Below are 27,735 nucleotides of genomic sequence, written 5' to 3' on the forward strand. Positions count from 1 at the left end.
GCCGCCCTTTGCGCTCCCGCGCGGGAGGGCGGGGCGGAGGGCCGGCCAGCGGCCGACGTGGGTGTTAACCGGCTGCCCAGGCCGCGGAGGCAGAGCGGAGAGCCCGCGGCGGAGCCCGAGCAGGACGCGCGGCCAGCTGGCGCGGCGGTGAGCGCAGCCCCAGCCGGCGCTCCGGGCTGCAGGGAGCCCGCGCGGGGGGCTGGGGGGAGCGGGGTGCGAGCAGCCGGCCGGGGCTCTGGGGTCTGCGGCCCGGCACGCCGTACACGTGCCCAGAGAACTGCGGGCGCGGCGGCCGGGGCGAGCCAGAGACTCGCGGGCTCCGCGGCCTCCTTCCCGTAGTGTTCACCTGCTGGGAAGGTTGGCCTCTTTGCCCCCTCGCCCCCTCGGAGTTGCATCAGGCCTCTGGGCACCGCGCCGCCGCTGCCCGGGGCGGGGGCGTTTATGAATGGGAGACTCTTGCAGGTTGTTGGGATAGAGTCAGGGAAAGTTGGAAGCAGTCTCCCTAGTAGCGGCCCCTGTGCTCACCAGGATCCGGAGCCCCGGAGCAGGAGCGCCCGGCCGGCGTCTTAGCGGCCAGACGGGCTGGCATCGCCGCGCCCTGTGTCCCGGCTCTAGTAATCGGCGGGCGGGCGGGAGGGCGGCCGCCTGCTGCGCCAGCTTGAGCCTGAAGCTGAAATCTTCCCGCAGTTCGCGTTACCAGGTGGAGAATGCGGCCTCAGAACGTTCCTCTGGTCGAGAAATTCATTTTCTTAGGAAACAAGGCTGCGTGGTTCGCGAGGTTGTTTGTCTCTCCTGGGGTCGGACCCACGTGTACTTGCAAGAGGGGTAAAGGGACACTAAAAAGATTCAGTTTTTCAACTGGCTCAGGAATGAGTAACTCCTGCTTGACCAGTCTTGCCTCCTCCAAGCCATATGTTTTTTTTTTTTTCAAGACTTCTTGAAGCCGCCTTCTTAAGCTACACAATAATTTGAATCAGTTGCCCACACGTTCTGAGTTAATCTGTTAGTTCCCATCACTGTGTAGTATTCTAATACTATGAGTGTTACTTGTGGGATTTGATGTGTTTAAGTTTGGCTTACCTGAAGGGGTTAAATTCACACTGATGACAGTACGATCTATGCCTTTCATATAAACTAAAAAAAAATATCCACACCTAAAGAACGCGTGGAGACGCCACATTGGTTGGGCCCTATGTGACTACCCACTTGCCTCCATTTTTCCTTTAAAAGGCAAGGTTGGATGTTTTTTTTTTTTTTGTGGTCAGGTTGGAATGGTCTGGAATTAAGTATTGGTTGGTAGGTACAGACCCAAAAGGCAAGACTTGAGTTGAATCCACTGACTACTTGTGTGACCTTGGAGAAGCTCTTGCCTTCTGGCCTCAGTTTTCCATCTGGTAAAGGAGATTGGATTAGGACCCTTCTCTAGGTACAGGATGGCCACGACCTTATCAACTGTAGTTATTGATGCTGCCTCTCCAGTCCTATCAGTAACATAAAATGCATGTCTTTTCTGTTTAACTTAGTTGCTTTTTCAAGTCCAGTACTGTGCTTTTGTGTTTGCTGGTTTTACAATTTTTTTTTGTAAAGAAAGCAAGATTCTTGGTGTCTGGTCATTCGCAACATGGATCAAGTGGTTAAAAAGCTTCTTAGTGGATAAAATTATTTTATGCTGACGTTTAGGTTGACATTGGGATTCATTAGTGATCCAGCCGGCCCACCACCCTCTGAGAGGTGGTCTGACTCGGGGCACAAAGGTCTTTAGTGTGATGAATAAAATTTTTTCCTTGTTCACGGATAAGTCACTTACATAGTTTGAAAACCACACAGAATTGGTTAACTTGATATTCTGTGTTAATGAACCACCTTTCCTTTTTAAAAATCTGTATAAAGTCCATTCCTCTGTAATAGTTGATTTTTGTTTAAAGGTAGAGGAGTAGACTCTAGTTTTCCCAAACTTTTTAGGCTCTAGCCCAGACATGCTGAATCAAGATCACTAAGGAGAGAGGCCTGGTTATTTGAATATTTAACAGGTGCCCCAGTGATTCTTATCAAACAAATTTAGGACACAGTGGACCAGGTGTTGCTTTTCAAAATGTGATTGGTGGTCAGTCATTATCAGCCTCATCTGGGAGCTTGTCACGACTGGCAGGGTTTCTGGTCCCACCTGAGGCCTAGCACATCAGAATCTGTATTTTAACAAGGTCCCCAGGTGTTTTGTGTATACGGTTATGGTTGAGAAGGTCTGGAGATGACTTTGATGACAATTACTAATGTTTGGTGCTATGCTCTTTAGTTCTAAGAACATCTGTCCCATGTGACTATTTGTGATTGCCTTTGTATTATGATAATACTTCTATTATTCACCTTATATATAGGACTCCAGTTTTAGGGGCCCGAGGGCCCACCCTGCTGGTGACAGAGCAGGCACTCAGACCCACTCGTGTCACTTTGCAAAGCACCTAATCCATTCCTTTCCAGACCTACTGTTTTGTGACCTCCTCTTAGGGACTCAGCCCAGGCTGCTGTCTGAATTTAGAACTGAGCCTAGTTGACTGATAGTTCCACTCAGGCCTCTGAAAAACTAGTTTGATATGGCTTGGGTGTCTGTGGTATTTGGCATTCATTTGTAAGCTTTTCAGAAAAGTCGTTGAAATGCTCCCTACAAGGGCTGTAGCTTTGATACTCGGGGAAGGTTTTTGACTTGTGAGTTTTTTATGGGGAGATGGTGGGTGGGGAGAAGGGGAGGCCAGTCGGCTAAGCTGCGTTGGCACCTTGACCGCCCCCCCCCCCCCGCTTTTTTTTTTTTTCCGGAGAACCGGTCTCTCAGCTCCCAGAGGTCGAGGTCCCAGTAACTAGGCAGCAGTTCTAGAGAAAGGAAGGCTGCAGAGGCCTCACTGATGGTGAGCTCTTGTCTCCTTTCAGGGACATGAGACACCCGTCATAAGCTCAGAGAGTTGCCTTCCACGGAGACCAGCAGAGGAGTAGGCGAACATGAAGTCCAGTCCTGCTATCCAAGCTGCCATTGACCTCACGGCGGGAGCTGCAGGTAATTCCAGGGGAAACCCCATCCTGTATTCTTCAATACCTGCTACAAGTGAGATCCAGTGAAAGGATGGTGAAAATATCACCTTTGTCCCTCCAGAGGCAACATGCTTTCACCTTGGAGTAATGAAAGTATAATACTGTCTTCTAAGAACAGCAGAAGGTAGAGTAGTTCCCTTATAGTAAAACTTTATGAGTCAGGGTGCAGGGTGGGAATGTCCTCACTTTACAGCTGGAAAACTGCACAGCGCAGAGCTGAAGTCCCTTGTCCATTGTCGCACAGCTGGGATGTGCAGGTGACGTGGGATTTTACTCCAAGCCTGGCGGTCTTCAGAGCCCTTGTAGTCCACAGTCACACTTCCAGGGAAGTCCTATTTACTGTCCTTATCACTGCCAAGGCAAGAAAGGAGGACAGCCTTTAGTAAATGAGCCTGATACTTGATGGTTTCTAAAGCCCTGAAAGGGAAGGAGAGGCTCTAGGATTTGCCAGGGAATGGTGGTCTGGGCAGGGGCTGAGACCTAGGGCAGACTGCGGCCTCACAGGGCACAAGTAAATCCTCCTGGGCAGTGCTTGCAACACACAGGTCACTCTTTGGAAAGATTAACGTTACTCAGCCTGAGGTCAGTAATTGGAAGTGTATGGGTGGTTGACTTGGTTCTCTGGGTTCCTGTGTTATTTTAGAGCCAGAGGAGTGCTGGAATGCTCCTATTGCCCAGATGAAAACCCTGGTTTACCCTTGCCCCGTACACTGATTCTTATAATGGGTTGCAGCTCCTGGGAGTGGAGAGGTCAGAGGGGTGAGTTGCCCATTGTCCTCTTACCCAGTGGGACCTCCCGGGTCACCAGATCAGGTGCGGCCACAGGGCCACCACCTGTCATAGTATCATTCCCTTAATGGTGAAAAAGAAGTTGCAGTTTAGAGAACAAAGTATTTTCTCATGAACCAAAGGTTGACCAGGTAGGCTAATGAGAAAGGCTACAGATGGGGCATTACAGATTGATAAAAAGTATAGGCACCAGCCCTCAGGTGAGAGACCACGGGACTGTCCTGGCCCAGGAGGAGGGAAACCTAAGGGCTGCCTAGGTATTTCCCCACTGGCTTCTTGCCTGCTGAGTACCCTGGGTCAGTCCCATCCCAGCTGCAGCCCCTAGGCCCTATGAACCACCCCCCATGCCACATTGGGATGACACTGACCATGGGAACGGTGGACCCATTTGCTTGCCTCTGCAGTCCTGTGAATGCTCTGTGCTCAGAGTTTGTCTCCATAGGATGGTATTTAACCACAGGAGAGAGTCTCAGCTTTTGGAATTAAATGTCCATCAGTCAGTCTGCCAAAGATGTAGACTCTGTTGTGATAGAATTTTCTTTTTCCTAGAAAGGCATTTCTGTGTGGACAGGTATTTGGATGCCACATATGTGCTCTACAGTGAATTTTAAAGATACAGATTGCAATTGTATTGTTGGGAGTCTGGTGTGTACGGCTTTTGCTGGTGGACATGCTTTTTTACAATAGTATTCAAATGTTTTGGGCCCATCTACATACGGCATTTAATTCTCTTGATAACTAGTTAGGATTTCTTCCTGCACTGGTCACAGAGGGTCACCCCTCACTGATGTAGCATTGCCCTGCAGCGTCTAACTTTGGAGGACAACAGGCCCCTTTGCAGGGGTCTGTGCTTTAAGCCAAGCAAGGGGCTCCTCGGCTGGCAGAGGAGCCTCCTGTTAGTGACCTGAGAACTTCTGGGAGGTGCATGGAATGCAAACAGAAAGCCATAACTCCACTTTGGATGGGTCTCAGTCTCCCAGTGATGGCGCTAGAAGGGCCTTCAGAGACCTTTGGCTCTAACGCTCACTGTATATGTAGAAAGGAGACCCGGAGAGGGCGAGTGATTTGCTCATGATTGCACGGATAGATGGTGTCAAGGCAGGGCTAGGCTGTTGGTTGTTTGGTTCCTTGACTGGCCCTGTTGTTGTCTTTGTTTTAATACTCCATAATGGGCCAACAGCTCTCCTAGGGGTGGAGGTTAGTCTCAAGCCTCTGTTGCCACTGTCTGGATCAGGACATTGGGCCATCAAGGCCTGAGGTGATCTAGGTGTAGCATACATGTGTTCTTTTCCATGTCCCTTCTTTTCTTTGAAACAAACCTCCCCATCCAGCAGGTTTGTGGTCTAGTTCATCTACTATAAAGTTCTGGGAAGCTGTCACTGCCTGTCTGCTAGTATAGGAGAAATTCCAGGAAAGAAATTCCAGAAATTCCAAGCAGCTAGGATGGGGGAGACTTTGCAGAAGATAGGTCATTGGATAATGTTGAAATGAGGCAGCATGGAGCTCAGAAGATAAATTGCCTTCATGAGGAACGTTGGTCTCTCTTTAAGATACAGTAGTTTGACCACTATAACCCACTCCCTGCTTTGACTGCTCGGTTGCTCTATGCCTTAACTAGCCTAGCTTCTCAGTGTGACCTAGACCATTGACATTTATCCTCTCATGCCAAAATTCGTGTTTCTCTTGGCCATCTGGATGTCTTCTTTGGAAAAACATCTATTCAGGTCATCTGCCCATTTTTTACTTAGAATGTTTGGGGGTTTTTTTGTTGTTTTTCTTTTTGGTGTTGAGTTATAGAAGTTCTTTATATATTTTGAATATTAACCCCTTATCAGATACATCATTTGCAAATATCCTCTTTCATTCAGGAGGTTGTCTTTTTGTTTTGTTGATGGTTTCCTTCACTGTGCAAAAGGTTTTTATTTTAGTGTAGTCCCAATAGTTTATTTTTGCTTATGTTTCCCTCACTTTAGGAGACCTATCTAGAAAATTGTTTCTAGGCCAGTGTCAAAGGGCTTACTGCCTATATTTTCTTCTAGCAGTTTTATTGTTTCAGATCTCACCTTTAGGTCTTCGATCCACTTTGAATTTATTTTTGTGTATGGTGAAAGTAGCCCAGTTTCATTCTTTTGCATGTAGCTGTCCAGTTTTCCCAGCACCATTTATAGAGGAGACCGTTTTTTCCCCATTGCATATGGTTGCCTTCTTTGTTGTGGAGTAATTGACCCTATAAGTGTGGGTCTATTTCTGGGCTGTTTATTCTGTTCTTTTGATCTGTGTGTCTCTTTTTGTGGCAGTACCATACTGTTTTGATTATTACAGCTTTGTAGTATCTTTTTTTGAAAGGAAAAGGTTTAATATAAAGATTCAAGATTAACATCAGCATAAATGATAAAATTACCCTTCTCTTGATAAGAGTCCAACTTTTGCCTTTTTCTTTCTAACTTCTCCTGCCATCTTTTTCCCTGTGTTTCTCTGTTACTTTCACCCCACCTCTTCATGTCTATGGTTATATTGACTGATTCGCTCCCTCTCCCCAGTAGTTTATACTTGATCTTAGCCAGAAGGCCGAGAAGTAATCCCCAGTGGTTTAGAAAGTATACTCCTACACAAGTTACGATGATTAGCATGAATTTTAACACACCCTTTAACTTTACCAACATCTAGATAGTATCTGTAACCTTCTTTTCGTCTATTCCCCAAGTACACTGTTAGCTGTTCATCTTCCTGGGTAGAAATGTGGCATTTTATTTTCCTGTTTTCCTTGTGGATTTTTTGGTGTGGGAGAAAGATAATCTGTATGGTGTCTATGTGTTTATAGTCACCCTAGATTGCTAAAGTATATCCTCCAGTAATTCTTTCAAAAGGCGTATGCAAGAAATAAACTGTGAGTTCTTTGGTATCAAAAAATGTCTTTGTTTTACCTTCAAAATAAAATGCCACTTTGGCTGGATGTAGGATTCTAGGTTTAAAAACCTTTGCCTGCAGAACTTTTATGATACTACCCCATTTACTTCTAGCATCCAGGGTATCCAATAAGTCTGCTGTCAATCTGATTCTTGTTCCTCTGTACGTTCTCTCTCTTTCTGGAAGACTTTGATTTTTTTTTTTTTTTTTTTAATCCTTGGAATTCCCAGATTTCTAGGAGTAAGTCTCTTTTCATCAATCTTACTAGGTACTTGGTAAGCACTGACAATCTCAAGACCTGAATCTTTCTTTAGCTCTGGAAAGTTTTCTTCAATCATTTCCTTAATTATTTCCTCTGCTCCATTCCCTTTATTATCTTTTTCTGGAATTCCTGTCAAATGGATGTTGGAGTTTCTGGGTCTATCCTCTGTCCCTGGATCTTTCTTTATGATTCGTTTGAACAATTGCATTGTATCCTTAGAGCATTCTTCAAGTCGATCTTCTAGATCATACCTTGTCTCTTCAGGTATGTCTCTTCTGCTATTCAGAGCATCTATTGAGTTATTTCCAAGACCTCTGGATGGTAATTTTTAATATTTCTAATCTCCTCTTGTATCTCTCTGAAGTTACTAATTACACTTCTTCTAAAGTTCTGTTTCTTACGTTGTCTGTTTCTTTAGATGTTGGCTCCTCTGCAGAGTTTTGTGTCTGTTTTTCTTAAAAATGTGGTGATTCCTGATGAAGTACTGAAATTTGTATATAAATGCCTTTTCTGCTTACCAGAACTTACCTCTAGTGACTTTGAGGGATAGGCCAAACACAAGATCAGACAGACTGTCCCAACTCCTTGATTTATGAGCATAGCTGTTTCTTCTTTATTCTGGGGTTTTTGTTCCATCCAAGGTTTCACCAATTTTTTCTTCTCAGAGTCCCAAGCCACATAATTACAGCCAATTTCTTTAAGTCCACTTGAGGCCTCTCTTTTCTCAGTCTGGGAGGCAGTCTTTACATGTTCTATTTCAGAGTCCTCTCCTTCTTCCCACGATAAAACTACTTCCATTTCTAACTCTGGACTTTCTTCATCCTCTGGCTCAGAATCTTTTACCTCTTTAATTAAAATTAAAAGCCTCTCTCCCCCCCACCTCCCTTCGGGAAGCCTCTCCCCCCGCCCCCCTTCGGCAAACCTCTCCCCCCTCCCCCCCTTAGGCATGCCCCCCCCCCCGCAAGCCTCTCCTCCCTCCTCTTCTAGCTCTGAGGCATCTTCCTCTTGAGGGTTTGTTTTTTCTTCCTCCTGAGTCTCTTAAGCTCTTCACCTTCTCTGGCTCAACAACCTTTACCTCTTTAACAAATAGTTCAAACCATCACCAGTTTCCTCCCCAGTTCCATGCTTTGAATCTACTAGTTTTATCTACTTTTTGTCAAATTTATATCTTCCTCCTTTCTGTTTTCATTTTGTGGGAGAGTATCTTTCAGTAATTCTTTCATAAATGATTTCTGGCTGGTAAATTTGATGAGGCTTTGCATATTTGAAAAAGTCCTTCATGCTTTAATGCTTAAATGCTAATTTAACTTGGTATAGAAATTAGGTTCAAAATCATTTTCCCTTAGAATGTTAAAGACATTATTCCATGGCTTACTAATGTTCAGTGTTGCTGATGAAAAGTCTGCTGCCAACCCGAGTATTGCTCCTTCATCCTCTCTGGAGGTTTGTAGAATGCTCACTTTATTCTTTAAATTCAGGGGGATTTTTTCCTCTCTTCTTTCTTTGACCAGTTCATCCTCTGCAATCTCTCTGTTCTCTCCTGTTCCTTCTATAGGATGCTGCATCTCTGTATCCATCAACTGTATTGCTTATGGCTTCCTCCACACTTCCCATGACTTTGTGATTTTGTGATTCATCATGGGACAATTCCTTATTTTGGTTTGTATTGTACTCTTTAGCTTCATCTAATTTGCTAGTTATTTCTTTTCTTTTAAAAGTCAAAATTTCAATATCTTCAACTGTTTTAGACTGTGCTTCTTCTGTTTCCTTAATCCTATTTTTTGTGCGACTAAATCTTTTATTTATTGCCACTCCTACTGGAGTTCTTTGGATTTTTCATTACTTCTAAAATTTCCTTCAGGTTATTTTTTTTTTTTTTAAGATTTTAAATTATTTACTTGAGAGAGAGAATGAGCACAAGTGAGTGCAAACAGCAGGGGAGAGGCAAGAGGGACGGAGGGAGAGGGAGAAGCAGACTCAGAGGGAGAAGCAGAGACAGAAGCAGAAGCAGGGAGCCCTACTTGGGGCTCTATCCCAGGACCCTGAGATCACGACCTGAGCTGAGGATAGATGGTTAACTGACTGAGCCACCCAGGCGCCCCTCCTTCAAGTCATTTTTAAGAAATTTCCTTATCTCTTCAACCGCTAAGTCCAGATTTTCCATCAGGCCTTTAAACTTCATCACGATAACTATTGACATGTCTTTGCCTTTTAATTATAATACCTGAGCCGCCATCTGGTCAGTTTCTAGCAACTGAATTCTTTCCTGATGGTGATATTTTCTTATTTCTTTGCAAAAGTCTAGTAATTTCTTTCTTTTTCTTTTTTTTTATTAAAGATTTTATTTTTAAGTAATCTTTACACCCAATGTGGGGCTTGAACTCACAACCCTGAGATCAAGAGTTGTATGCTCTTCTGACAGCCAGCCAGGCACACCAAGTCTACACACAAGACATTGTGGATATGTATTGAAAATGGAGTGTTTTATTTTCCTGAGGAATTTTTGTTTTTGCAGGCCTGCTAGACTCTCCCAAACTAAAAAATCTTGAAAAAAAAAAATACACACACGCACACATAAATAATCCAGTGAGGGTGATTCACCTGGAAGGAAGGTCTCTGCAGAGCAGGATTTTGTCTTCTGCATAGCAGTGTCTCAGTGCCTGGACAAGGGATCCAGGCTGAGGACACACACACACATGCCAAGGGCTTTGTAGTATATCTAGAAATCTGGGATTGTAATACCTCCAGCTTTGTTGTTCTTTCTCAAGATTACTCAGGGATGTTTGTGGTTCCATACAAATTTTAGGATTATTCTGGTTCTGTGAAAAATGCTGGTGGCATTTTGGTAGGGATTGCATTGAATCTGTTGATTTGCTTTGGGTAACATGGACATTTTAACAATGTTTGTTCTTCCAATCCACGAGCATAGTACGTTTTTCCATTTGTGTTGTCTTCAGTTTCTTTCTCATTGCTGTATAATTTTCAGAGTACAGGTCTTTTACCTCCTTGGTTAAGTTTATTCCTAAGTATTTTATTCTTTTTGGTGCAATTATAAGTGGGATTGTTTTCTTAATTTCTCTTTCTGCTACTTTGTTATTAGTATATAAGAAATGCAACAGATTTCTGTGTATTTTGTATCCTACAAATTCATTTATCAGTTTTAATATTTTTTTTTGGTGAAGTCTTTAAAGTTTTCTTTATTTTAAGTAGACTCCATGCCCACTGTGGAGCATAATGCAGTGCTTGAACTCATGACCCTGAGATCAAGACCTGAGCTGAGATCAAGAGTTGGATGCTTAACCAACTGAGCTACCCAGGTGCCCCTAAGGTTTTCTATATGTGCTATCATGTCCTGTGCAGGTAGTGACAGCATAACTTCTTCCTTACCAATTTGAATGCCTTTTATTTCTCATGTGATTGCTGTGGCTAGGACTTCTATTACTATGTTAACTAAGTGGTGAGTGTGGACATCTCTGTCTTGTTTCTGATCATAGAGGAAAAGCGGTCAGCTTTTCACCGTTGAAGATGATGTTAGCTGTGGGTTTTTCATAGATGGCCTTTATTATGTTGAGGTATGTTCACTCTAAATCTACTTTGTTGAGAGTTTTTTTTCACGAGTGGATGTTGTGTTTTGTCAAATGCTTCTCTGCATTTATTGAGATGATCATATGGTTTTTATCCTCTTGCTAATATGTATGGTGCTCCCATTGATTGATTTCAGAATATTGAAACCACCCTTGCATCCCTGGAATAAAGCCTACTTGATCTTGCTGAAGGATTATTTTTTCTGTATTGTTGAATGCTATTAGCTAATATTTTGTTGGGGATTTTTGCATCTATGTTCGTCAGAGGCATTAGCTTGTAGTTTTCTTTTTTGTAGTGTCTTTGTCTGCTTTTGATGTCAGGGTAGTGCTGGCCTCCTAGAATGAATTTGGAAGTTTTCCTTTTCTATTTTTTGGAATATTTTGAGAAGGATAGGTATTAACTCTTCTTTGTGTTTGATAGAATTCACCTTTGAATCCCTCTGGTCCTGGAATTTTATTTGTTGGGAGTTTTTTTTTTTTTTAAATTACTGATTCAGTGTCCTTACTAGTGATTGGTCTGTTCAAACTTTTTTTTTTTAAGATTTTATTTATTTACTTAGCACAAGCAGGGGGATCAGCAGGCAGAGGGAGAGGGAGAAGCAGGCTCCCTGCTGAGGGGCTCGATCCCAAGACCCTGGGATCATGACCTGAGTCACCCAGGTGCCCCTCTGTTCAAATTTTCTATTTGTGATTCTAGATGTTTCTAGGCATTTATCCATTCCTTAGAGGTTGTCTAATTTGTTGTGATGTAATTTTTCATAATCTTATAATCCTTTGTATTTTTGTGATGTCCGCTTTTTCTTTTTTATCTTTTATGGTTTTTTGTCTTTCATATGTCTGCTCTGATCTTTCTTTCTACCTTTGGGCTTTGTTTTTCTTATAGCTCTTTTTGGTATAAGGTTAAGTGGTTTGAGATTTTTCTTGTTTCTTAAGTTAGGCCTATATTGCTATAAATTTTCCTCCTAGAACTACTTTTGCTATACCTCCAAGATTTTGGGGCATTGTGTTTTCATTTTCATTTGTCTCCATGAATTTTTTGATTTCCCCTTTGATTTCTTGGTTGACCCATTTAGTGTTTAGTAGCATGTTATTTAACTTCCATGTATTTGTTCTTTATGGTTTTTTTCTTGTGATTGATTTCTTGTTTCATACTGTTGTCAAAAAGATGCTTGATATGATTTCAGTCTTCTTATATTAATTGAGATTTATTTTGTGGCCTAACATATAGTATATTCTGGAGGATGTTCCATGTGCATTTGACATGAATGTGTAATCTGTTTATGGATGGAATGTTCTATATGTATCTGTTATGTTCATCTGGTCTAATGTGTTGTTCAAATCTACTGTTTCCTTGTTAATTTTCTGTCTGGGTGATCTGTTGATGTATGTGGAGTATTAAAGTCCCCTACTATTACTGTATTACTGTCAATTTTTCCCTTTGTGTCTGTTAATTGCTTTATGTATTTAGGTGCTCCTATGTTGGTGCATAGATATTTATAATATCCTCTTGTTTTCTGGTTGGATTGATCCCTTTATCATTATGTAGTGCCCTTCTTTGTCTCTTGCTAAAGTGTTTATTTTATGGTCTATTTTATGTAAGTATTGCCACCCCAGCTTTTTTTTTTTTCCTTTGCATGTTAAATGTTTTTCCAGCCCTTCACTTTCAGTGCATGTGTTTTTAGGTCTGAAGTGAATCTGTTGTGGGCAGCATGTAGATAGGTTTTGCTTTTTTTTTTTTTTTAATCCATTCAGTCACTTTTTTTTTCTTTTTCTTTTCTTTCTCTTCTTTTTAAATGCCATGCCCCATGTGGGGCTTGAACTCATGACCTGTAGATCAAGGGTTGTATTTTCTACTGACTGAGCCAGCCAGGCGCCACCCCCCCCACCCCTTTATCTTTTGATTGGCGCATTATGTCCATCAAGGGCCTTTTTTGATTGGAATATTTTGAAAATGATACGCCTCCCTGTGCTGTTAAACAGAACATTTATTGAGTGCCTCCATCGGGTTTGAGGTTCTCCATTCTGCATGGGTGGACAAGGTGATCCTGGACTTTCTGGTGAAGGGTCTGCTTCTTGGTCATTAGCTCTGCCCTCCCCATTTTCACCACTGACACCATCCCTGCCCTGATAGATTTCCTTAACACCTTGTCATTTTCTGACATAACTATTTTGAGTGTAGAAAACCCACAACACTGGCCTTGGTAAAATGTAGAGTGCATCACGGTCTAAGCCCCTCTCCTGCAGAATAAAGTGCAGGGCCTTTTGGGACACCTATGAAAGAATGCAGAACTATTTCCATTTTTCGGTCAAGGAGAATGAGATGATCAGAGGTCTGTGCTCTAAGCAAGTGGAGAAATTCGTAGTTATTCATAGCTTCATGGATACTTGATGGGTATCTGAGGACCTGCTAGGTCTCAGTGGCTGGTGCTGGTGTTCAGAATAGTCATCACCCACTTAAGGGGGGCCTGGACAGTATGGTTTATGATAAATTACATGGGAGTCAGTTACCTCCATAGATGAAAGGAGAGAATTGTAGTTAGCATTTGAAAATGCACTAGCCTCCTACCTTCTCTCTGTTGGAAATGCGACTGTTACAGATATGCAACAAATGCATATATTAACAACTGGACTATTCAAGATAAAATATGGAAAAGGGTTAAAATATGGAAAAGTTCGAGTTAAAATTGTAATGCTCTGAATGAAATGTTTTATTCAGTTTATCTGCATCTAGGTTACCTAAATTATGTACTCTCTTTAAAAATGTTGACATTCACTTTTTCTTTCGGAATAAGTATTTTTATATAATTAGGGTCCTATTTTATTCCTATAAGTACCTGAGAGAAAATAACTATAATTGTAGTAACATCTTATTGAATTATATTCCACTAATTCAGAACTGGGGATAATTTGGCAAGACAAAGTGGAAATGTATCATTACTTCCCTAGAAGAAATGAACTTTCCTAGAAGAAAGTAGGGAAGGATCCCAGATATACTTGTGATTGCTTAAAAGAAGAACTCACAGTTTTCAGACTCCTTGAAAGTGTCTGTTAATCTGCTAGTAATTACATGGGAGTTATTCAAAACAGCCCCTCTTCTGTCTCTACTCTGCACGATTAGTCAGAATAACTGTAATGTCAAAGTTATGAAATCGCATTTCTTAAATATTTATGTAAGCCTTCAACTTTTTTTTTTTTAAGATTTTATTTATTATTTGAGAGAGAGAATGAGAGGGGGGAGGGTCAGAGGGAGAAGCAGACTCCCTGCTGAGCAGGGAGCCCGATGTGGGACTTGATCCCGGGACTCCGGGATCATGACCTGAGCCGAAGGCAGTTGCTGAACCAACTGAGCCACCCAGGCGCCCTCAACTTTTTTTTTTTTTTTAAAGATTTTATTGGAGCAAGAGAGAGAGTGTGTGAGCAGGGCAGGACCAGGGGGTGAAGGACAAGCAGACTCCATGCTGTGCACAGAGCCTGACACTGGGCTCGATCTCAGGACCTGGCCATCATGACCTGAGCCCAAATCAAGAGTCTGATGCTTGACCGACTGAGCCATCCAGGGCCCCCAGCCTTCTCTTCAATTTTGATGAATCTTTAAAAACCTAATCCAATGGTTAGGTTTCCTGACACAGGCAGGCGATGTCTGAGATACAGTGATCTCTGAGGCCCAGGAAAGGTGGATGCATTAACCAGTGGCATTTCCCAAATGCTGACCCAGTCCAGGGTCTGGAGATATGACAGGGTGGTTGCAGTTCATTCTTTTCCTTACGTTCAGACATTTTATTGGTCATCTACAGGAGTTTAGATTTTGCTGTTTTCTAAACTCTTAACAATATAAAAGCATAAAAATACATGATTGATGCTAAGCAAAGGTAAGTTTCAGTGCATTTTCCATTCAAATACAAATCATTAATTGGTAGAGTCCAAATGAAGATTTTCCGTAGGGTCAAATTTTAGCTCTTTAGGGATTAGCCAGGCTCTTTGTCATCTTTATCTGTTGCCTCTTTCCCTGTTTTCCTGATAGTCATCTGTACTGCTGGGCATTAGGCAGAGAGGAGGGATTCACTCCTGCCAGACTTCTCCCCCTCCTTTTGGTATGGCTGCACACACACAGAGTACCTGCTCTTCATGAGCCATTCATGCAGCAGCTGTTATCTTAAGCCTTCTCATCCATTTTTATTTAATCCTCATGCTAACCAGATGAGGAACCAAGGCTCCAAAGTTAATATCGCTTGTCCAGAATCTCACAGCAGAGCCAGGCGTCAAGCCCGGGTCCATCTGACCCCATTGCCAACACCCCAGAACACACGCCACACCTTTGCGTCCTCTGGTTTTGACTGTTGAACACGTCTGTCTCTCCCACCGAGGGCAGGCTCCTTCAGGGCCGGAGCTGGGTGCCAGGCACGCTGGAGACCCTCTGTTGTTGATCGGACTGGGCTTGAAGGTTTGGGAAGGGGAGAGGTTGAAGTGAACTGCAACAGAAGGCAAGCCCTGGGGGAGGCTGCTTATCTCTCATTTCCGCGGGTGTCTGAGACTGCATTCTAAAACAGTACACTGGTGCTGGAGAAGACTTCTGTCCTGGTTTTAGGGGGCACGGCATGTGTACTGACTGGGCAGCCCTTTGACACCTTGAAAGTGAAGATGCAGACGTTCCCCGACCTGTACCGGGGCCTCACCGACTGCTGCCTGAAGACCTACTCCCAGGTGGGCTTCCGTGGCTTCTACAAGGGGACCAGCCCAGCGCTGATCGCCAACATCGCCGAGAACTCTGTCCTCTTCATGTGCTACGGCTTCTGCCAACAGGTGGTGCGGAAAGTGGTTGGATTGGAAAAGCAGGCCAGGCTGAGGTGAGTTGTGGGCACTAATGCTTTTTCCATTTGTTTAAAAAGATAACACTGTTGCATTCATTCAGTCAAGATTTTTATGATAATCTCCCCCTTTATGGGAAGAATGTTTTCCTTTTTTAGAATAACCACTTCCTCTCTGATCGTGAAGTCATATACCGTCATCATATAAAACTTGGAAAACAGGTATTCTGCAGAAGGATTGCCTGTGTTGAGAATACGTGTTGGTATTCTCCAGGAAGATGCTTTTCAGATACTACTTCTCCTGTGGGCACAAGGGCTGGACTGGAGCCATAGATGCAACTTGTGAGCCGAGTTTCGGGTTCCACTTCATCAGCAAAATGCAGAGGATTGGAAGAAGCTGCCTGAGCCAGATAGGTTTGAGAGAAACTTAGAATTTTAGGAAGAGTTGGAAGCATCTGTGAAGATGGAGATGAACCTACTCTTTGGTCAAGTCTGCCCAAACATTAGACTTTGGCTTGTGCTTAATCCCTTGGATGTTTGTTTACACAGAGACTATAAAGAATTCAGGAACCACTGGGATGTGTAGCCCTTCCTTTTTTCAACGTTGATTTATTTTAAATCATTTAAAATTGTATCAGTTTCATGGTTGCAAAGGGCAGATAGCCATATGGGTCGTTTGGAATTGGAATCCCCATTGTAACTCAGGTCCCACCTGACTAAGGTAGGCCCCTTTTGTACAGAAATGTTCTCTGGAGGTACCTAGCAGTCTCAAAGGTGTGCCCTTTTATAGGCAAGAGTTTTGTCTTCATGGATGGAACTTGTTTTTTGAAGGTTTGGGACTGGATGAAATCACACAGGGAGTAGCATCTGTAGAGAGCCACGCACTGATTCTAGGACCTTCCAGCCCAGAAGGGTCGCAAAGAAGAGGAGGAAGTAAAGAAGCAGGAGACAACCCAGAAGAATGTGGGGTCTCATGATAGAGACTGGACAGAACACTGTAGCGACTGTCGCTCTCCCCCCGGGGGGAGACTTTGGGAGGAGACCAGAGGTTTAGGTCCCCTGCAGCATTCCTAGAGGTGGACGCCTGTGGAGAAGACAGAGACAGCAAGCAGCCACATGAGGTCCTGGAGGAAGTCCTGCAGCCAAGAAGCCATCCTGTTTCACGTGACCTAACCCCGCACCCTGCTCGTTTTTGGGCTTGGTGAGGTGGCAGCCGGCTGCATCTTCATCCCGCAGAGCAGTGTTTGCTTATTACCTGGCAAGGAAATGCTACCTTGGAGTTTACAGAGCTGGGACACCCTCGGCTGTCCTGTTTTGTTTAGCCCTCATCATGGTCCTGGGAGAACAGCAAAGCCTGTGCTGTTCTCTGTTTGAGAGATGGGGACTCTGACATGCAGAAAAATACTGGCTTAGGATCCTATTATTTGAGTTTACAGCCTAGAGTGGACCCACAGCCATGTCTTCCGAGTCCCTGCCCAATACTCCTTCTGTAAGACCAGAGTCGGGGCTCTGGACTATGTGGTAGGGGTCGGGTCTAGAGGAAAGTGTGATAAGTAGAGGCGGAGAAAGGAAAGCAGTGCTTGGAAGAACCTGCCGTGAATTTCAGCCATAATACCGTAAATTTTGCCTGTCCTTGGTTTGAACACCACCCCGAGTAGGGTTCTCCTTTGACCTTTGGCCACGTGAGGTCTTAACACAGCAGGAGTGTTCAGGTACATGTTTGTTGAATGGGTGACAAGCAGTTGATTCTTCAAATTCTATCCTATGCCTCCTGGGGTTTCAGTTCTGGGTCCAAATGCCTCTACTGCAGGTGCAGCCTGGGGCCCCGCACACCTCATTGAGTGCCCTGGTAGAGGAGAGTATTTATGAGAGAGCCAAAGTCCACTGCAAGTCTGATTTGGCCTTGTTGTTGCACCAGAACAACTTGCTTGTATTCCTTCAGGCGGCCGACTCATTACTGCATCTTAGGTTAAATAGATGTCCACGTCGAGTGATGTCACCTTTGTTCCAGCAAAGTTGGCAACTCTGGTCACTGACCCTAACTGACTGTTGCTGGTCAGCGCGTTGATGGAGAGTCCCTGAGGGAGACAGAGTATGGATCTGCAGGCTGGCTGGAAGACCGCAGAAACCACTTTAAGCTTTGGTTTTGACAACTGCTAAGTAGGTGTGAACCATGTTGGACAGTTTCCATACACTAGAAGCCAAGTGCAAGTATAGTCGTATGTCTGGCTCTCGCCAGGTAATGGTCTGATACCTGATTCTCTAAAATGAAAAGCAAGTCCAGACTGCAAGCAGCGTCTTCCCCCTGGAAGAAAGCCTCGCTCCCAGGCAACTCTTCTGCGACCTGAGTGTGTAGCATGCCCCAGGCCTGGGCCCCTGGCCTCCATCTGCCCAGTGGCACTGAGACCAGGTCACCAGGGAATAGAAGGTTGGGGCTTAGATTGGAGGTGGCCCCTGATTTTATGCTCCTGTCTGACCTCGGTTTGTGTTTAACGGAACTCTGCGACAGCTGAATATGCCAGGTCTGTTAGGCTTTTGCTCACGGTTTGGGGAAAACCTGTGAGGGGTTCCCACTACCCAGGGCAGCCAGGTGAGGGGGTTACCTGTGGTGTCCCAGTGGTTAGGTGACAGCGGGCTGCTGGCGTTGGACAGGTGAGAGGGAGCCAGTCGTCCTGTGAGCAGCTGGGTCCTTCCTGCCCGACCCCAGGTGCCCGCCGAGCTCCTGTGACAGAATACTGTCTGGGTTGGAAGGGATCTTATTTTCCGACCCTCGTGAACGCTCGGAGAATTCCTGACAACTGATTTCTCAGACTTTGCCCTGTATTTTTGAACTCTGATGGGCCCTCACTTTCACAGCCCTGCTGGTGGCTGGTGGTACCAGACACTTCTGAGGTGAGATGAATACTTCGGGTTTTTGTGTTGATGTGCATTTGTTCCTTCATTTCGATTTCCAACGTAGCCATTTTACCTCCAGCCATCGAGCTTGCTGATGGGCACTGCCCTCACCCTCCCCCTCTTCCAGCATCGCGTGCTCCTGGCGCCCTCTGTGGCTGAGGTCAGGAGGTCGTCAGTGGAGCTGGGAAGTCTTTCTGCAATGAGCAGCTTTTTGGTTAAAAATTTATCTGGGACTTTCATCTACAACAACAGTTATGTTATACACGTGGCTGCTCCAGGTTGGATTTTGGGCACGCACAGATGGCTCCAGAACCTTGTTTTATGAAACTTAGTGGCAGATACACTGAAGTATTGATGATCTGTGTCTTTGGGGTGGTGGGAGTTTAGGTAATTTTTTCCTCCATCTTTTTTTTTTTTTTTTTTTTTGGTTTTGTTTTGTATATCCCTATGTCTTAGTTCAGGCTGCTGTAACAAGGTACTATCAGCTGGTGGCCTAGACAAACGTTTATTTCTCACAGTTTGGGAAACTGGAAAGTCCAAGATCATGGTGCTGGTTGTTGGTGTCTGGTGAGGGTCCATTTCCTGGTTTACACAGGGACACCTCCTTGCTGTGTCCTCAAAGGGTGGAGAGAGATCGGTGGTCTCTTAAGACAGTAATCCCATCATGGGGGAAGTTCTACCCTCACGACCTCATCTAAACCTAATTACCTCCCACAGGTCCCCTCCAAATACCATCGTTTTTTGGGGGGGAGCTAAGGCTTCAGCATAGAGCTTTAGGGATGGGGGATACATTCTATGTACATTCTGTACATAGCACTCTGACTAATAAAAGGGGCATGGATTTTGCTGTCAGGCAGACCCGGGTTTGAATCCTAACATTACCACGTAGTAGTGGTGTGACTTTGGGTGCATTATGTATTCTATGTATTGTTTTTCCACATGAAAAATGGGGTGTTGGTGTTGGCCTCACAGAGCTTTGGGATCCTTAGATGAAACTGTGTGCAAGTTCCCAGTGGGCACTCAGGAAAGTGTTCCTCTCCTTTGATGCTTGCTCTCCCTTACCAGCGAGTGCTTTGCATGGTGAGTGAATGAATGTGTAACCGGCCTCCTGTGCTGGTTCCCTTCCAGTGACCTGCAGAACGCGGCCGCGGGTTCCTTCGCCTCTGCCTTTGCTGCCCTGGTGCTCTGCCCCACCGAGCTTGTCAAGTGCCGGCTGCAGACCATGTATGAGATGGAGTCATCAGGAAAGATAGCCAGAAGCCAGAAGTAAGCACTGCTTGGGCACAAACGTCGGGGCTCTGTTGCCTTGGCGCACTGAGTATTTGTCAATTTTATATTATACTTAAAACTACGTGGCAGAGAAGGAGATTTATCTACTCCAAAATACTGTGTTTTTTAGAACCCTTTCCCCTACCAGGCAGAGGATAGCTTTCTGAATGAACTTTCTGATGGTTGGATCCACCCCTGCTCCCACAACAGAACACTGTATGCGGATATTCAATACCTGGGAAGCAGGGGGTGGGGGGTGGGGGGCTCGTTGAATGTGGGAGGCATGGTCCCCAGCTGTGTTGGAGGCACATAGCAGACAGCTTTGGAGCCATGTCTGAGAGCTGAGCCTTTGTAAGTGCCAATTTGGGTTCCAAGATGAATATTTGATGCCCATTCCCAGATTTCACGTGGGCTGATCAGCCCAGATCCCAGGGTGACTTCCTTACCTCCCTCCCCGATCCTTCACATGTCCCCACAGAGGGCTGGGGTTCTGAGAACACTCCTCAGAGCCCTCGTGAGCTACTCTGTAACCATCAAAACACTCAGCCTTGAAAACAGATTCTAGTTACATGAGAGTATGTCATATGCAGTATGATTTATTTGGATTGTAAAGCAATTTATTGTCTATTACTCTCAATACTTGCTTATTTATCTTAACATCTGGCCGACTAAAGCTCTTTGTCACTGTGTCTGTAAATCTGATGGGAAAAATCAGATAAATTGACCATTTACAGAATTAGTCTCCTCCCGGTGAGGATGGGGTCTCTAATAGCGCTCTGTATCTTGCACCCTTGAGATCCATTACAACCAGTTTGAATCTGTTATTTATAGCCTAGAGGTCCAAAAGCATGTCTTTAAAACTTTTTGTTGAAATAAGTGTACACACAGAAATTGTAAGTGGGGGTTCTAATAGTCTTTAAACAAACACTATTGTAACCAGTGCCCAGATTAAGAGGTAGAACATGAACAGCACCCACAAAGTTGCTCTCATATCCCTTAGAAGTAGGTGATGGGTATTAAAGAGGGCACGTGTTATACACAGTGAATCATAGAACACTACATCAAAAACTGATGATGTATGGCGATTAACAACATAATAAAAGAAAAAAGTAGTTTAAGGTATTTTTTAAAAATTTTTAAATTTAAATTCAATTTAGTTAACATATAATGTATTATTAGTTCCAGGGGTAGAATTTAGTGATTCATCACTTACATACAACACCCAGTGCTCATTACATCAAGCACCCTCCTTAATGCCCATCACCTAGTTACCCCATCCCCTCACCCACTTCCCCCCCAGCAACCTTCTGTTTGTTTCCTAAGGTATTTTTAAAGAAAGTAATTGTTGGCTCCAAAAACTTAAGCGAATGGACACCTTGCACAAAAGTAAATATTGGCTGACTACATTTTAGGTGTGGCTGTGCCCACCCAGGGGTATATGGTAGCCTGGGGTTAAGACTGGGGTAGCCTGGTGCTGTTTGTTTTTCTGACAGATAAAGCCTGCCATGGTTCACACCATCAGGAAGAGGGGTCTACATAGAAAGTGTCCTGCATTCCAGCTGCTACAGGGCTCTCATCATCTTGAAATAAAAATTCTTGCATACCTACTTTCTAAGAACTAAATTCTCGGTGCTTCTTGCCCTATAGAATTTCTAAGAATTTCCTTTGTCTTGCCTTCAAGTAACATCTATTCCCTTGCTCATTCCCTGCACTAACACAAAACAAAATAAACCCTAAGCACGTGAACAGATTCCTTCCATACACACCAGTTCAAAAGAAAGGTTGAGGAGGGTAGGCATTGAGGGAGGTAGAGGACTGAGCAAATACAAGGCCATTTTTTATTCTTGCTGAGCTTGGACAGCTCCTTCTTGTAATTTCTCTTATTTGTTATTGGAAGGAAGTGGGTATTGGCTCTTTTACATCTTGGATAATGACATCTGGAATGTATGAATGCACTTTTTTTTTTTCCAAATGAACTGAAAAAATTTGTTTATTGAGGGCAAGAGGATGCAAGCAGTTTAAAAATCAAGAGCTTGTCTGGCTTTCCCTGACTTTTCTTTCTCTGCTTGTCAGATGGTTGGATTTTATTTGTACATTTTCTGAGGGTCCCGATCTGCTCATGGAATCCTTTATACAGGGGGAAGCTGTGGGGCAGATTCCTGAAGACCCCTTCCCCCTCCCTGCCCTCGGGAGAACTGTCATTGGGCAGGAGTGTTGCTCAGTGCCATCTACTTCTTTCCCTTCTGTTTCATGTGTACCACAAAACAGACATTGCCTGCAGTGGTGAGCCTAGCAGTTAGTGAAAAGCAGCTCTGGGAGCCCGCTCTGCCGTGTTGGCACTGGTCCAGGTCCTTCATTGTTTTGTCCACAGCCAGAGGAGGGCTTTCTGATTTTCCAAAATTCCAGGGACCTCCTTTTCCGGGAGTATTCCCAGGGCTTCCTTTGCTTAGTGGCACACTTGGGAAAGGTGAACATGGTTCCATTTGGGGTTCTGGCGTGGTCTGCTGAAATCTTGGCCGGAGGTGCGGCCGGCACACGCAGCTCTGTATGAATGTGCACTTTAATAATGTGTCATCGCTGTTGGGTAGTTCAGGTGAGAACAGCTGTCCGAAAATAATTGTATCTGTGCTTCTCTGAGATTTCCTCCCTGCAGAAGCCTCTTATTCTCAGAATTTGGGTCGCTCAGTTTCTAGAATCAGCTGTTCCCTGCCTGCCCAGGGCTGAGCCAGGCCTGCCACCGGGCTGGGAGCGCTGCCCTCCCCACCCCCCACCCCCGCCACCACCACCCTAAGCACAGCTCCCTCTTTGCAGCACCGTCTGGTCCGTGGTGAAGAGCGTCCTCAGGAAGGACGGCCCCTTGGGCTTCTACCACGGCCTCTCCAGCACCTTACTCCGAGAGGTGCCCGGCTATTTCTTCTTCTTTGGTGGTTACGAACTGAGCAGGTCATTCTTTGCCTCAGGGAGATCGAAGGATGAACTAGGTAAGCGTGCGCTGGGGTTTCTGGAGGCTGGAAAGGACTTTGGCACCTTCCTCAGGGTGCACTCATGTCCTCACCACGGGGCTGAGGCTGTGCATCCCAAACTTCTTCACTAGAATAACGTTTTAGGGGAGAATGCAGAAATTGCTTTCCTGTGGGAAATCTCTAATAGCAGTGTAAATCACCTGTAGAGCATTTTGCAATAAGCATAAAACTTGGTAATAAATTTTGATAGTGTTTTCAGAGCACTGAAAACTGTCGTTCTTTCTAGCTTGTCCTGTGTAGCTGCTTGACACAGCCATGTCCATGTTTGGCTTCCATGAATGATTACTTTTTTGTTCTCAAACCCATCCCTTCAGTGTTTTGGACTTATTCTGGGGTTAGGCAAGCTCCCAGGTTTAAGTATCGTGTTTAATAAGACAACTTTGGTTTTCATGGTAAAGGAAGAATCAGGGCTGTGGGGCATTAAAATAATGAAAAACTTCAAACTGAGAGGGTTGGAAGAAACGTGACCTGTGTTTCATTGGGCACTGTTCTCCTTCCCCATGGGGCGGGGGCAGGGGGGTGTTGCCATGTTGCTGGGGGCCTGCTGGTTCCGTGTGGGCCAGCCCTCTGGAGGGCAGGCTAGGTGGGAGCCCACAGTGCCACAGTGACTGGCACCAATGTGGTCCTCCCGTGATGAGGGGCAGACCCAGAGTGCCACATGGGTCTTTGTGCCCGCTGAGCAGGGAGCCCGAAGGGGGCTTGATTCCTGAGGTCATGACCTGAGCTGAAGGCAGACGCCTTACTGACTGAGCCACCCAGGCGCCCCAAGCATCAGCATTTTTGTTCCCATCTACCTGCTGCCACTCCTACACTGACCTCTGGAAATGCTGTTCTTGAGACAAAAACCGCTGTTTGCTCATGTCCCTGTCCAGGCCCTGTCCCTCTGATGTTAAGCGGTGGAGTTGGTGGAATCTGCCTCTGGCTTGCTGTTTACCCAGTGGATTGTGTCAAATCCAGAATTCAAGTTCTTTCCATGTCTGGAAAACAGGCAGGATTTATCGGAACCTTCATAAGCATTGTGAAAAATGAAGGTGAGTCTGCTCATTGCAGAAACGGAGTGGCTGTGTACGGACTGCTCATTTCGCTGTAAGCCTCGTTGAGGTTGATCACGTGTGCATGGTTGCTCTCTCCCCCAGTCTCCTGTCCCTTTTCTAGCACAGTTTCCCGCTTCCAAACCCCTTCTTTAGCTTCTTTCCATTCTCAAGAACATTTGATGTTGTTCCTCACTCCTGGGCCAGGATTTTTTGTTCTAAATAGCCTGGAGGGAACTTTAAAAATACAGACTGTGCCTAAGGGGACAAATGCTTTGAAGTCAGCACCACTTGTTTTATATAATATAGGTCGTATCAGAAAATGATCTCTAACAGAGCCACCAAGGGATTTAAAAGAACGTGCAGCAAGTCCTTAATGCTAAGACTTCGTGAAGGTGATTGGCTCTGAATTTTGAGAGTTATGCAGGAGGATAAAGATTTTCTAGATGATGTTCATATAAAGCCAGGATCGTGCCACTGGTGAATAAAGACCTGTCCTTCCAGCATCCACTATACATCTTCCACCTTGGGATGTGAACTTCTCGGCCTTGATTTTGAGAGAGAGCACAGTCGCAGGGTGTGGAAACAGTTTAGTTCATACCCCAAGTTGCGTGACACTTCATAGTTTCACAAAGTACTTAGGCCTCCCTCGTCCACTTGGATCTTCATAACCGCCTTGGGCAGTGCCAGCAGTAGACACGGGACTCTGACTCTGCTTTTGGCCCGATGCCTCATGGTCTTTGCCTTCCCAGGTGACCCTGCAAGGCTGCCGCCCCCTCTGGTCCTGGGGTTGCTTCTGTCTGCCCAGGTGGGGCCTCCGCTCTGCCCGGTCCGCTTGCCAGGAGTGAACCAGGCCTGGGATTAGCGTGCGGTACCTACGCATCACCCAGCTTTGCTGGAAGACCTGATGCCTGTCCTCGTTTCCATTAGTCTCTTTCATTCCCATTCATCCAGGGAAACCTGGAAAAAGTCCTCCCAGCACTTGTTGGCGTTCAGTGTGTTGTCTGGATTTGTAGGTGTCCAGCCCTGTGCTCTGAGGCTTCACGGGGTCTCTCCGAGGAGGGGCGTCTTCAGTCTTTGATCACTTTTTGTCTTCTAGGAATAACGGCCTTATATTCTGGGCTGAAACCTACTATGATTCGAGCATTCCCTGCCAATGGGGCGCTCTTTTTGGCCTATGAATATAGCAGGAAGCTGATGATGAGCCAGTTTGAAGCCTACTGAAGTGTCCTGGTGAACCGAGATCCAAGTTCAGGCGTTTGACGACTACAGTTCATCTCAGGGTTTCATGGAGTACAAGACCAATGTGGAATTATTTTGGTTTCGTAGGAATTTTGTTTTGTTTTTTGGTCTTCCCTTATTCTACCCTAAATCTTACACTTTGTGGAAAGGGCCTCCATTTTATATCCTAAAATTTCTGCCCATATTTGTACTGAAGTAGAAAAGTTGCTGCTCTTGTCCTTGGTGGGACATTAGGGGTGAGCTGCCAGCCCTGCGCACAGTCTGAAAGGCTAAATATAGTTTTGTCAGGGCTTTAGCATAAACCTGTATGTGTCCATGCAGATTGGATGGTCACATGTTGAATTCTCAGATCTCACCAGAAAACCTCAGACGTAACCATGTTTCATGAAGCTGGCTATGAATGATTCCTCATTCTAGATGTAGGTTCTCTTTTAAAATCTTAGTACATGCACTACACTAAGTTGTTTTTCTGTGATGCTTGAAAACTAAAATATCCATGTAGATTTTGTAGAGGAGAACATACTTGCATACTGGTGTGGCTTCCATGTGAACGATTTAAGTTAGGAGTAAGCCTCTTGGATTTTCCCAAGATGTTCTACTGTTAAAATAGTGCCATTCATTTCCTTGGTGGGATCATCATCTGCACCGGACGCACTGTCAGTAGCACGCACCTCACCTGCGCCAGCTTCCCTTCTCCCAAAGAACTTCCCCTCTGCTGGGCTTTAGCTTGAGGGAGAGGCTGAGGGGGGGGGCTCTGCTGCTGTGCTTTGTGAAGACCTGTGACTGACAACAGCCCTTAGCTGCTTCTGTCTCTGGGTCCTGGCCCGGGTAGGATTCCAGAGTATTTCTTTGGACCGTCTATGGGCTGTTGATCCACTTTGGACCACTCACTTATTGCCTCCCCCGATCAGAAACCCTTCCCGGGAGCAGAGTGCCAAAGCCAAGAGAAGCCCTTGTTCCCTGTCTGGTGCCTGAAGGACAGTGCTCGTGGGCACAGTCCTCTCTCTGATGGAACTGGCCAGAACCTAGTGCTTGTCCTCCACAGTGAGTGATGTTGGGGCTGACCCTTTAAGTTTACCTTGGGATCCATGATTGCCATGTTTCTTACAGTGTTGGAGCCTTTTACATTTGGTACTGGCAGTCCATGGATTTTCATGATTGTATAAAGTGGCAGACTTTATAAAGCGAGGAAACAAGCAAAGTAATTTTATTAAGCTACACCATATGTATGCACTAACAACCACCATAAAACCCCAGGCCACCTGGTGTAAGGGGGTCCTTTCTTGTCCCCACTTAGGTAAGCCTCCTCCTTCCATGCTGCTCCAAGACCAGCACGGGCTCTCTCAGAAACAGGTGTCCGTAAGCAGCCTGTTAGGCTAGAAGCGAGCAGGCTGACACTGCCAATGTCTGTCCCGTGTGCGTGTCTGTCCTTGTTGGCACACTGTAAGCCTTGCGTGAACCCTCTGGTTTCCTGAAGCTTTTTGTTCTCTGCAGAGCCTCTGTGCTAACTCTAGCCATGCACCAGAAGCAAGAGGGTCAGGGAAGCGAGCTGCTGACCCCCGGGGGCTGCTGCAGACTTTTGGGGAGGGGGGTGCTCGGGGTTGTGCCTCATGGACTCCAGAGCAATGGCTGGTCTGCCATCTGCTTTTTCTTTGAAAGAGAATCATGTTTTCTACCTTTTCTCTCCATTCTTAAATGGTCAGTAGCTACTGAGTGGTGCTTCATCTGGACAGGCCTGGACTGAAGCAAAAGAGAAAATGGGGACTGGCTTCCAGCAGGAAGTGAACTACTTCGGAATCCCTGAGCCCAGCCCAGTTAGGCTCGTCGGTAGTGGACCTTCTCACGTTGTCCTTTAAAGATTTAACTACCTGCAATAGCAACAGTTCGAGGCAAGTAAAAGTAGGAGTAAGGAATGAAACCTAAATCAGGGGAATTTTTTTTTCATTGTTTGCTTAATTCATGGTTTGGTATTTGGACACAATTGGTACCATTTCAGCTCTGTACTCCAGACAAAAACTGTAACTTGAAATCATGTTTAAAGCAATTCTGTTCTATCATCATTAAATTATTTACCTAATATTTGAGTATTTGATGAGTTGTTTTAAGTACTTTACATGTTAAGAGCCATTCCTGGGGCGCCTGGGTGGCTCAGTCGGTTAAGCGACTGCCTTCAGCTCAGGTCATGATCTCGGATTCCCGGGATCGAGTCCCGCATCGGGCTCCCTGCTCAGCAGGGAGTCTGCTTCTCCCTCTGACCCAACCCCCTCTCATGCTGTCTCTCTCTCTCATTCTCTCTCTCAAATAAATAAATAAAATCTTTAAAAAAAAAAACACCATTCCTGTCAGGAATGTTTTGAGTTATGTAGAGTAATATTTCAAGGTGGTTTTATTGCAGTGAGGATTGTGTTTTGTCGGCAATATTCCTGATGTAAAATAATTTCACTCTGACAAACATATGTGTTCTTTATGTACACTGCAGTTGTGAAAGTTGGCCCACTAGCATCATTCTCTCTCTGCCTGGTTATGTGTGTGATGAGACTGATGTGGCAGGATGCTGTTCTGTTTTTAAAAATAAACTTCCAATTAAATTTTGGATAATTCTGCTCCAGGGTGGTCAGTTCTATTTGATAAAACCACTATCATTCAGATGTATTATGATGTAAAATTCTCGAGTTGTTCAAGGAAGTATTTACATCAGGTTCTAAGGAGGCAATCCCCATAAATTCTCTTTATATGAGCAAAACGCACAAGGGTGGCACCACAACACGTGTTCCTGTAACACAAATTACAGCAAGTAATGTAGTCAGATCTTCGCCTAAAAAGCCTGTAGATGGGCTGTTGCACAGG

At 45.0% G+C, this 27,735-nt stretch overlaps 1 protein-coding gene across 1 annotated transcript; it reads left to right on the plus strand.

Moving 5' to 3' along the window:
* On the plus strand, positions 1-27,486 carry SLC25A15 (solute carrier family 25 member 15). The gene is made up of 7 exons (XM_028107352.2): positions 1-147; positions 2,923-3,046; positions 15,209-15,467; positions 19,452-19,589; positions 22,404-22,573; positions 23,488-23,646; positions 24,746-27,486. Exons 2-7 carry the CDS (start codon positions 2,992-2,994, stop codon positions 24,868-24,870), a joined length of 906 nt encoding a protein of 301 aa, XP_027963153.1. The 5' UTR covers positions 1-147; positions 2,923-2,991; the 3' UTR covers positions 24,871-27,486.
* Positions 27,487-27,735: the final 249 nt, after the last annotated feature.

Source organism: Eumetopias jubatus, unplaced genomic scaffold, assembly GCF_037043125.1.
Source record: "Eumetopias jubatus isolate StellerSeaLion01/CBP00866 unplaced genomic scaffold, mEumJub1_p1.0 scaffold_3, whole genome shotgun sequence".
Classification (NCBI taxonomy): domain Eukaryota; kingdom Metazoa; phylum Chordata; class Mammalia; order Carnivora; family Otariidae; genus Eumetopias; species Eumetopias jubatus.